This window comes from Saimiri boliviensis, chromosome 6 (genome assembly GCF_048565385.1).
Source record: "Saimiri boliviensis isolate mSaiBol1 chromosome 6, mSaiBol1.pri, whole genome shotgun sequence".
Classification (NCBI taxonomy): domain Eukaryota; kingdom Metazoa; phylum Chordata; class Mammalia; order Primates; family Cebidae; genus Saimiri; species Saimiri boliviensis.
In genome coordinates, this window is record NC_133454.1 from 38,056,523 (window position 1) to 38,068,795 (window position 12,273).

The following is a 12,273-nucleotide window of genomic DNA, read 5'->3' on the forward strand; positions in this document are numbered from 1 at the left end:
CCTGGAGTGTCACATGTTTGGCTAAGATTGCATTTAGGCCCAAGCTTATAGGTTACTTCCTGCCCTTCTTGATCTGCTTTTCTAAAAAACTGTTTCCCATTTTTCTTTCTACATGCATGCTGCTTTATTTATTTTTGATGCACTTTTCTTTAGCCAACATTGCACCATATGCACCTGTTGGTCTTCCTCTCTAGAACATAAATTCATCAGATAGGGACTATGTTGTTTACTGCTCTGTCTCCAGGGCCGGAATATAGTAGGAACTCAGTAAATACTTGTCGAATAGAATAATTCACTATATCCCTGTCTCTTCAGTTTGAATGGCACATTAAAATAATGCAGAAATTGAGCTTACATAGAAAGAATGAAACTAGAGAGTATTTTGTTTTAAAGCATAAATAAAAGATTTTAATTGAATTTCATTTTGATTACATTCATTTCAGCCAATATTTATTCTATTTCTTATTAGTAGGTACTATGCTGGACAAAATTGGAAAATGTAAAATATGTTCTGCTGTGTTCAGGAATTTCACAGTCTAGCCAGGTAAAAAACATACATAATGAAATAATACTGTATGATAAATGCTATGACATAGATACAAATTAATTTTTTTATTAGCACAGAGAACTCTTCATCTACATGTATTGAGGAAGTAAAGAGTTCTCCACTAAAAATGGTTTGAAGCTAAATGGCCAGTAGTAATTCTTGGCTGGGCATGGTGGCTCAAACCTGTAATCTCACCACTTTGGGAGGTTGAGGTGGGAGGATCTCTTGAGCTCAGTAGTTCAAGACCAGCCCGGGCAACAAATGAGACCCCATCTCTACAGAAAAATTTTAAAAGTAGCAAGTGTGGTGGTGTGCGCCTGTAGTCCCAGCTCCTCAGGAAGCTGAAGCAGGAGGTCACTTGAGCCTGGAGTTTGAGGCTGCAGTGAGCCAAGATTGCACCACTGCACTCCAGCCTGGGTGACAGAGTGAGACCCTGTCTCAAAAAAAATAAAATAATAATTCCCATGGGTTACATCCATTCTTCTTACCTCCTAACACCTAGCCCTTAGTTCTATCTGGTCATTAAGGACAAATGTGAAATGAATTTTGGGCTCCTTCTTCATGATAATAACTTGGGGCATTCAGGTTAAAAAAAAAAAAAAAGAAAGCCGGGCGCGGTGGCTCAAGCCTGTAATCCCAGCACTTTGGGAGGCCGAGGTGGGTGGATCACGAGGTCAAGAGATGGAGACCATCCTGGTCAACATGGTGAAACCCCGTCTCTACTAAAAATACAAAAAATTAGCTGGGCATGGTGGCGTGTGCCTATAATCCCAGCTACTCAGGAGGCTGAGGCAGGAGAATTGCCTGAACCCAGGAGGCGGAGGTTGCAGTGAGCCTAGATCGCGCCATTGCACTCCAGCCTGGGTAACAAGAGTGAAACTCCGTCTCAAAAAAAAAAAAAAGAAAAAAGAAAGAAAAAAAAAAGGGCCGGTCATGGTGGCTCATGCCTGTAATCCCAACACTTCTGGAGGCCAAGGTAGTTAGATCATCTGAGGTCAGGAGTTCGAGACCAGCCTGGCTAACATGGTGAGACCTTGTCTCTACTAAAAATGCAAAAATTAGCTGGGCATGGTGGCACGTGCCTGTAGTCCAAATCACTTGAACCCAGGAGAGCAGTAAGCTGAGATCGCATCACTGCACTCCAGTTTGGGCGACAGAGAAAGACTCTGTCTCAGACTAAATCACTAAAAATTTTTAAAATGTACTGCCCTTTTTGCACCTGTTTTGTCATGATAGATTTGCCTAATCCTAGCAGATAGGGCTGTGTAGTATTCCTAGACATGTGAAGCTTCATAGATATATCTCCAAACTGCCTAAAATGAATAGATGTGGTTGTGTATAACTCAGATAAATTTAAGAAATACGTCTGTACTAGCTGAAGAATTCTAAGTGGTTTTTTTTTTTTTTTTTTTGAGACAGTCTTTCTCTGTCACCCAGGCCAGAGTGCAGTGGCATGATCTTGGCTCTCTGAAACCTCCTCCTCCCGGGTTCAGGCAGTTTTCCTGCCTTAGCCTCCCAAGTAGCTGGGATTACAGTGAACACTGCCATGCCTGGCTAATTTTTGTATTCTTAGTAGAGATGGGGTATCACCATGTTGATAGGCTGGTGTCGAACTGTTGATCCACCCGCCTCGGCCTCCCAAAGTGCTCGGACTATGGGTGTGAGCCACTGGTGTGAGCCACTGTGCCCAGCCCTAAGTGGTTGTCTTAGATCAGTGATTTCTCAAAGTGTGTTCCTTAGATCAGCATCAGCGTCACATGGGAATTTTCAGGCCCAGCCCCTGACCTGCTGAATCAGAAAGTATAGGGGTAGTGCACAGCAACATGTGTTTTAACAAACCCTCCAGGAGATTCTGATGAATATTTATAGCACATTAAAATCAGAATATAAATGGAACATAAAGGCATTCTACATTTATTTTGATCGCGCCCCTGTGGTTTTTCTCTTATCTATGTGGGAATCCCACATGTCCTCCCTGGACTTAACCTTACAGCATCCTAATAACCTTGCCCAAACAGAGGATTGAAACACACTTTCATTAAGTGTAACTTGTTTCACATTCAGAAACATACTACTTTTTGCTTTCTTTCCTTTTCATGGTTATTCAGCAATTAGTTTAAGAGAATGACTCGGAATCCTGCTTTAAGAATCAAGTCACTGAATTTCTTTTACAGACCACTTGACTAAAAATTCTTTTTTTGTGAATAAAGCCTGGATCTGTACTGTTCCATTAACGCTGGAAGATTTGTTTCTTTTAAGTTTTCTCTATCTTAATTCTATAACAAGGATAATTGTGATGAAAGGTTATTTAAGGACGATCTCTTCTAATCTATTCCTTGCCTTTGGTGAGCAGCTTTCTTTCAGTATAAAGAAAGTATCCTAGGCCGGGCGCGGTGGCTCAAGCCTGTAATCCCAGCACTTTGGGAGGCCGAGGCGGGTGGATCACGAGGTCAAGAGATCGAGACCATCCTGGTCAACATGGTGAAACCCCATCTCTACTAAAAATGCAAAAAATTAGCTGGGCATGTTGGCGCGTGCCTGTAATCCCAGCTACTCAGGAGGCTGAGGCAGGAGAATTGCCTGAACCCAGGAGGCGGAGGTTGCTGTGAGCCGAGATCGCACCATTGCACTCCAGCCTGGGTAATAAGAGCGAAACTCCGTCTCAAAAAAAAAAAAAAAGAAAGTATCCTATTGTGGGCCTGTCTTTCCACATAACATTATATTTTTACTCAGTATTAAACAAAAGCTAAAATGAATATAAAGTATTCTTTTACCTTTGGCATATATGTTGGTATAAATGTTAATTGCAAAAATATTTGTTCTACATTATTTTAAGCTTATAGAAAGTTCAAATTATTACTTAAAAGTCAGGACATTCGTTCTTCCATCAAACATTTATCGAGCAGCTATTCAGGTATTAGTCTACAAGTTTGTACAGGTGAATGATTTGATCATTGCCAGGAGAACAGATACGTAAACAAGTAACTGTAACTCTATCTGCTACATGTTCATAGAGAATAGAAGAGGAAACTAATTTCTATCTGGGGCAATCTGGAAAGGCTGAATTAAAGAGGTAACATCTGAGCTGTCTCTTGCAGGATGACTAGGAGTTTAGGAGGGGAGGGATGCAAAGTATCTGTGATAATGGGAACAGCACATAGAAGGAGATGGCATGGTTTTGTGGAAAGCTGGGAAAACTGGGTGTCTGAAGAAGACTTCAGAAATGAGTCCAGCTAGTGAAGAATTTAGGCATTTTCCTCTTGATGGAGAGTAATGAAAAGGTTTTTAATAAGAATGAATGACATGTATAAAAGTTTATTAGAAAATAATTTAAGAAGAAAAATGCCTGATAGAGGACCCTGGAGTAAGAAGAGATGAGAAGCCAGTTACTGAAGAAGTGGTCAGAAAAAGAGCTGATAAGTATTGATGCTGAGTTCTCTGAGATGGACCACAACAGACCCATCAGAGAGAATGTAAGTGGAATTTACAAAATGAAGTGAGTGGATCGGGTAGGGAAGATTGGTTTGTATCCAAGACATCTCTTGTGGCTCTAATTCAGAGAGCTAAGGTGGAGAGTGATGCTGGTTTTTTTGGTGGGGGTGGGGGTGGGGGTTTTATTTTTGGGGCATTTTTTTTTTAAACCACACATAAGAACGAAATCCATACATTGAAGCAAGTTTGAAAGCTATGAGATCTTTTGAGGTTGTTGAGTTGCGGCTCCCAAAGGCATTCAGTGACTTGCTGTTGACCTGTTCATCACCATGTATAGTCACATGGTGTGTTCAGCACTTACAAATTTTAAATACAGTTAGTTGTTTTGTGAAAACATTTTATAGTTGAGCCATTTTATAACTAAAGGTAGTAGCAAATCATTAATAATCAGTCTTGGAGTTCTGTTTTTCTGGTAGGGAAACAGAGCCCATAGTGACAGTGAAAGCTGATGAGAAAAGGTTTGATACATGTGTTAAACAGGTTTGCCTCTCATTCACCCTCTAGTAAACTTGGGAAGTGTACACCAAATTCCAGCTCTGGACTTGGTTAGCGTTGTGTACAGAGCTCCACATCCAGGACTGAAGGGGAGCCTTCCTTTTAAAGATTCTAGGCAAACAGCAAACTAATTCCACACGTCTGCATTTCCCAACAGGATTTTACCCCATTTAAGTAGACCTTTGAAAATGCAGCTGCAAATTGATCTGTTCCTAATACAAATGAAACTGGCCTAAAATTAGGGCTTTGGGTCCCATGGGCCTTGTGTGAGTGGTCAGTTTAACCAAAGTTACTTATTCAGCATCACCCATGAGGCCGTCGTGGACTGCCAATACAAGAAGAAGGGAATTGTTGTATTTGTGCATAGAAGGCATACTTAAGGCCCTGGTCATCTGTGGGATATGAATGAAAAGAAGTTAATTGTGAAGAGCAGTGGATTAGGAAATCAGTCCGCCTGGGTTTGCATATCCTTCCTTATACTAACTAGCTTTGTGATCTTGTACCAGACTGATCAGACTGTCACTTTGTGCCTCAGTTTCCTCATTAGAATAAGTAGTGCTATTGCTTATGTGATTTGTTATTGTGAGGATTAAATGAATTAATGTGCATAATATATAGGAACAGTGACTGGCACAAAATAAGTGTTCGATTCATGTTAGTCCACAGAAAAGATTTTAGCCATGTACTGACTATCCCAGTTTGTATCTCCTTCCCTGCCTCTTGGTTCCTGTTAGAAGTGGGAACTGCCGGGCGTGGTGGCGCGTGCCTGTAATCCCAGCTACTTAGGAGGCTGAGGCAGGAGAATTGCCTGAGCCCAGGAGGCGGAGGTTGCGGTGAGCCGAGATCGCGCCATTGCACTCCAGCCTGGGTAACAAGAGCGAAACTCCATGGCAAAAAAAAAAAAAAAGAAGAAGTGGGAACTGGGGAAGTTGGGAGGGACAAGGAGATAAGGATGAATTATATTTGAATACTTCAGTAATTTATTCTGGGCCTCTCTTTTCATTGCTGTTACCTCCCAAGAGTAATTGTCTTAACTTCTCTGTCCTCTTAAAGATAGGAAAATCCTTTTAGAGTTAACTGTAGTCTTTAGTCCTATCTCTCAGATGATGTTTCCTTACTGTATAGCTTTGAAACATTCAAAGCTGTTTCTTGCTGAGTAATTTGCCTTCCAACAACTTTAGCACTTACCTTGCCTCCTTCCAAGCCTCCAACAAGCTTAAACTTCAAACTGCAACCCCCACTCATTAGTAATGTCTGGTCTGCTTAAAAATAAGGTTTGTTTGGACTGTAGTTTCTTGTCTTACAGTTTTCTTGGTGTGAGCCAGTCATATAAAACACAGAAATAAATGGAGCTTGGCTGTCTTAGCTAAAGTGTGCTTTATATTACATAGAATGTTTATGATATTTTTTCAACGTTTCAAAAATACTTGATATATTTCTTATTAACGAACCTTGGAGTTTCTAGGAAGGTATTCACAAAATTGATTGTAGTTTCTGAGCTGCAAGCTCTTCCATGTCTTAGGTTAACAGTAATAATAATTATTTGGGCCATGACTTCCAAAAGGCTTTTTTGAAAAAAATTTTTTTTCCTTTATCTTTGTGTTTAGGAATGTTCATTTTATTATTTGGTGGTTTTTTTTTGTTTTTTTTTTTTTTAATGGAGAAGAAGTGGGTATATAGGTTTACCTTTCTTCTCTGAACACAGCTTTAAATATGTTTCAATGAATTGTTTCATGTTAAGATGTGTTTTGTTTTTAAATTAGCACCCCCTTCCATTTTTTTTAGGTGCAGCAAATAAAAACCAACCATGATTTTTTTTTTCTGTATTATAGGTCCTCTTCCTGATGGATGGGAACAAGCCATGACTCAGGATGGAGAAATTTACTATATAAACCATAAGAACAAGACCACCTCTTGGCTAGACCCAAGGCTTGACCCTCGTTTTGGTAAAGGTTCATCTCAAACCTTTTTAGATGCTTTTGGTTACTTTTTTTTTTTTTTAATATATACTTAGGAAAGCACATTTAAATAAAATAGCATTGCTTTATAGTATGAAAAAATGACCCTGCCCACCCATCTTTTACCAGTAGTGTTTTTATGCTTCTCACTGTAAACTTGAGAAATTTAGCTCTGAATCAGCTTTTTAGGGCTTCTCAGGTTGGGATGGGGGAATGTCATAAGGCCAACTAACTAGAATCACTGTTCCTTTCACGTTTTGGGAGAAACACAGTGATTGTATTTAAAATAATTTTTTTTTAGCTGCAATAATAATCAGGCTGTTACGTAACATTTCAGACCTGAAATACCAGGTTTTGTCAGTGACCTGATGTCTGCTTGTGCTTAGCTTCTGAGAGTGATGAGTACTATCCCATGCCTGGATGTTGTAGTGTTTCCCATCGTAAGGGGGAGAATGTCACCCCAGAAATGGCCCAGTGAAAGCATTTCCCCCTTCGTCTTTCTATGTCTCTCAGAAAAAAATTAAATTTTCTTTTTTTCTCCATTCAGAAACAAAGCAAGCCATATTCCTTTCCAAATTACATGAATAAATCACATTTGCACAAAGGAATCCTTCCCCTTCCAAATGTGTACATTTTGATAAGGGTATACCAGTTATTCAGTGTTTTTGTTTTCAAAAGAGAGAGAGAGAGAGAGAGAGAGAGAGAGAGAGAGAGAGAGTGTGTGTGTGTGTGTGTGTGTGTTTAACTGTTTTCAGTTCTTCATTTGGGTTTCTGAGATATTTTCCAAGGTCGTGGAATATGGATCTAAAAAAGAGTAGATAACTGTGGTTTTGAAGCTTGTGTCTTGGACTAGATGCAGCTAAATGAAAACAATGTGCAGATCACTGAATAGGTCAGACTGAGGGGACTCGGAACCTTTGAAGCTTTACAGGGTTTGACCTAACAACAACTGCGGGGCCCTTACGGGAAAGAGGAATTAACTCTGTGAATGCCATCAAAATAACAACCCTGGGGGGAAAAAGAAAAAACTCAATTGGAGTTGGTTAGATAAAATAACTTCCCCATTCGGAACATTTTGAGCAGTTATTTTATGTCTTATATATGCCGTTAAAAAAAATTGAGGTTTGCCCCAAACTGACTGAACCCCCTATTCAAGTCAAGTCAAAAGTAAGGTTGGCACAGTTATGTCATTTTGACAGATAACCGGTTTGGCTTAAATACTAGCCTTTTAAGCTTCAAGACCTGTTTGGGTGTTTAAAAAGTAATGTGGCATGTTAATAATTTGCAACTTTGCAACTTCTGTTTACTGTTTGAATAAGCCCTTGTGGTTGAAACAGGAAACCAAGTAATATAGAGAATTTAATAAATATTGCCATTTGTATGGACTTGAACAGTAACAACCATGTTTCCTTAAATTATCTCTGATGAAGTGGACTCAACTTCTCCACATTTTGGAAATTCTAAAGAATGGTGTTGCGGAATTTTTTCTCTGACATAAGGTTATGAAAGATGGTGATAACTGCTTTACCAGCTGCAGAGATCAGGAATTGGAACAGAGCTTTTTAAAGAAAAAAATATTTTCCTTTAAAGGAAAAAAAATTTCCTTTAAAACAGTGAAATAAAACAACTTTTGTGTAAGCTTAAGTAGACCTATTTACACAACTAGCTTAGTCTTTTGTTTTAAGAGGAGGAGGTACTTAAGAAAACACTCCCACCCTCCAGCACGTTATGTACACATAGTCATACAATTAGATGTGCCCAAAAAAGTTTCATAAAATTTTCTTACTGCATTTAGTTTCCCTTTTTGGGCCCACCATGTGTGTATTCCAGACAGGCTTGACAGTATGCCAAAGCTTTTTATTTTGTGGGCCGACTTTTAATCTGTTCCAGACCTTTTCACTCAGAGAGCTCAAGTGTAACTGAAGGGGGGCAGGAAACAAAAAAACATGTGGGTTTCTCTGATCTAGAGTGACAGCAAATAGAGACAAGCTGTTAGCTGCTGGATTTGAAGTTTTCCTTGAAATCAGAAGTTCTGTATAGTGGATTATGTTTTATTTCTGCCAAAGGAATATAAACTATCCCCTTATTTCTGACCCTTTGGGCCATACAAACACAAACAAATGGTGTAGGATGTTGTTTTCATGGTTGTGGAGTTTGCTTTTCTATATTCTTCAAATGTGTTAAAATATTTATCAATTCGTAGCTTAAATTAAGTAGATGTGTGTCTTTTGGCATCTTAGAATGGGAGCTAAGCTCTTTTAGAGAAACTTAAAATTTTTACTTCCTTCAAACATTAGCCCCTTTTATGTTTTTATTTATCAGATGATTTCAGATTAATTATATTTAGAATCAGTCATTTGCTTTAAGATTAACCATATTTAGTAAATACACTTATTTGCTGCATAATGTTTCAGTCAGTGGCAGACTGCATGTACAGTCATGGTCCTGTATGATTATAATACTGTGTTTTTACTATACCTTTTATATGTTTAGATACACAAATACTTAACATTGTGCTACAGTTGCCTACAGTTTTTGGCACAGTGACGGGATGTATAGTTTTGTAGTCCAAAAGCAATAGGCTCTCCCTTACAGCCTATGTGTGTAGTAAACTATACCATCTAGGTTTGTGTAAGTACACTGCAAGATGTTTGCACAATGACAGAATTGTCTAATGATCCATTTCACAAAACATGTCCTGATTACTAAGTAACACATGACTTTATTTATAGTAATTTATCAGTTCTTAACATCTCACATGAAATTAGTAAGTTATCTGTGTAATTTTAGGGAATCAAAGAATAATTTGTTTTGGATTGGGATTTTTATCTGATTTTTTTTTGTTGTTCTTTAACATGTAAAAGCTATTTCTTTAATTAATTTTAATTTTTTAGAGAATTTACTAGTAATTTATAACAAGTCCTGAAGTAGCATCAAATGTCAATAAGGATGTACTGCTGTTTATTGAGTTTTAAGAAAAAGAGGACTTTTTGGGTTTTTCTTAAGGGGTCATATTAGGAATGTTTTTACCTCTTTGTTCAAGAAAATGGATCCTTGAATATAATGCAAGCCATTAAATTGTTTCATATAAGCACATAGGAGATGATTTTTTTTCCTGGAGATTTTGTACTGGCAAACATGAAGAGTCTCAGGTTTAAACATTACCTTGTGTATTGTAGATCTGTTATTTTATATAATATAATCACAGACATTTTCCAATAAAATGCCTAATGAAAACACAGTGAAATTATAATTGCAGTTCAGAATGAAATAAGATCTTTAAAACACACGCAGTGGCCGGGCGCGGTGGCTCAAGCCTGTAATCCCAGCACTTTGGGAGGCCGAGGCGGGTGGATTACAACGTCAAGAGATCGAGACCATCCTGGTCAACATGGTGAAACCCCGTCTCTACTAAAAATACAAAAAATTAGCTGGGCATGGTGGCACGTGCCTGTAATCCCAGCTACTCAGGAGGCTGAGGCAGGAGAATTGCCTGAACCCAGGAGGCGGAGGTTGCGGGTCTCAAAAAAAAAAACACAAGCAGTTGGTGAACTGATCACTTAAGTAATGTTATTGTCCCTATTGTTTATATAAAAAGATGTATTAAAGTCTGTGTTTTAGAAAATAAGTGCTGATGGCACCACTGAGATAAAAATATTTGGTGTAAACAAAATATTGAAGCCAGAGAGTTACGAGAAAAAACTATACCTTTGAATTTTAAAGCAAGTAATAAACAGTCTAGAGTGACAGAAGCAGAATATTTAATTCCTAACTATATCTCTGTGTACAGAAATTCTGTGTGTAGAAATTTCAGAGATATTAAGCCTCATATGTTGATTTTGGGTCCTTGGTTTCAGTTTCCCAAAACTTGCTATCTGTGTATATCCATACACTTTATGTGTGTGCGTGTATTATAATGTCTTGAAATAAATAAAAGAATAGGTAAAATACAAATACCTATATACAGTTTATTAAAATAAGACTAAAGCCAAAAGTTGTTCAGATATTTTTCTCATCAAAGTTAAATATTTTGCATTAATAATTATCTATTAAAAATTTTGAGGTAGTCATTAACCTTTTTTAAAGCTAAATATTTCTGTTAGATGTTATAAATAATGTTTTCCTTTTGATGAAAGTACACCTCACTACCAATTAAATAACTAAGAATCTGTCCTATTAGTGTTAGGGAAAACCACTGACGCTTCTAGAAACCAAATTTGTAATTTTCTTAATGGAGTCTTGGGTAAAGAAAATGTCAGCATCTAATTATTTGAATTTCATCAAAGCAAGTTTCTTGATAGCCATATGCTAAAAGTAAGGTTTTTTGTTTTGTTTTGAGGTTTTAGGCTTTTTTCTCCTTACCAGCTTTTTAAAGTCTGTCCTGGTGATCCTGGGCCGTGTTTGGTTATGGACTACATTAATTACTTAGGGTACAGAGGAATGGATGTACGTTTTAGGTAGAAAGAGCTATTGCTAACTAAAAGTTATTAACAGATGTCCAGGTGCGATGGCTCATGTCTGTAATCCCAGCACTTTGGGAAGCCATGGTAGATGGATCACTTGAGGACAGGAGTTCAAGAAAAGCCTGGCCAACACAGGGAAACCCCACTAAAAATAGAAAAAAAATAGTTCAGAGTGGTGGCACACAGTTGTAGTCCCAGCTACTCAGGAGGCTGAGGCATGAGAATCACTTGAATCTGGAGACAGAGGTTGCAGTGAATAAAGATCACGTCGCTTTACTCCAGCCTGGGCAACAGAGTGAGACTCTGTCTCAAAAAATTAAAAATAAACGTTAGTAACATGTTGGACACAGTGGCTCACACTTGTAATGCCAGCACTTTGGGAGGCCGAGACGGGCAGATCACTTCAAGTCAGCAGTTCAAGACCAGCCTGGCCAACCCTGTCTCTACTAAAAATGCAAAAATTAGCCAGGTGTGGTGGCACACGCCTATAATCCCAGCTAATCAGAAGGCTGAGGCACTGAATCACTTGAACTCAGGAGGCAGAGGTTGTAGCAAACTGAGATGGCACACTGTACTCCAGTCTGGGAGACAGAGCAAAACTCCATCTCAAAAGCCAAGGCTGGTGAATCACAAGGTCAGGAGATTGAGAGCATCCTGGCCAACATGGTGAAACCCCATCTCTACTAAAATATAAAAATTAGCAGGCATGGTGGGGTGTGCCTGTAGTCCCAGCTACTCAGGAGGCTGAGGCAGAAGAATCATTTGAACCCAGGAGGCGGAGGTTGCAGTGAGCTGAGACCACACCACTGCCCTCCAGCCTGGGGCGAGACTCCATCTCAAAAAGAAAAAAGAAAAAAATCATTAACTGATAAAACTCCCAAAATTTGACCTCATCATGATTCCTCTAATAATTTTTCAGCGGGGAGAATGCTATTCTTCTGAGCACTGCAGAGCATTCAATACCCCTGGCTTACTAAGTGCCATAGGACCACACAGCCATTATGATTCCTCCGACCACCAACAGATTTTTTTTTTTTTTTAAATGCTGGGAGACATAGGAAACATTGTCTAAATTCTGAGCTCCTCTGAGATCTAGAGAAATTATACCCAAGACTATATAGTTAAGTAACAAAACTGAAATCTGAATTTGATCTTTTGATACCTAGAGTTTGTAAGAAATTTAGATTGAATGTAGTTAATCTTTCAGAAACACCTACTGTACAAATACTTATGAAAATTTGAGAGGGAGAAAAATAGTGGTTAATGCACTTGTATCTTGTATTGTGACTTGTGTTAAAGAAATTACCCAAAGATAATG

At 38.5% G+C, this 12,273-nt stretch overlaps 1 protein-coding gene across 12 annotated transcripts in view; it reads left to right on the forward strand.

Moving 5' to 3' along the window:
* The window catches only part of YAP1 (Yes1 associated transcriptional regulator), a 132,699-nt gene that overhangs the window by 80,055 nt on the left and 40,371 nt on the right, over positions 1 to 12,273 (forward strand). For 4 of the 12 annotated variants that reach the window (XM_010334625.3, XM_039470872.2, XM_039470870.2 and 1 more), the window contains exon 4: positions 6,367 to 6,486. The exons of 4 other annotated variants lie outside the window; for them this stretch is intronic. In XM_010334625.3, the coding sequence (XP_010332927.2) occupies positions 6,367 to 6,486 (120 nt within the window). The remainder of the gene's footprint in view (positions 1 to 6,366; positions 6,487 to 12,273) is intronic. 4 more of the 12 variants (XM_039470869.2, XM_039470873.2, XM_039470871.2 and 1 more) reach the window with 1 other exon arrangement.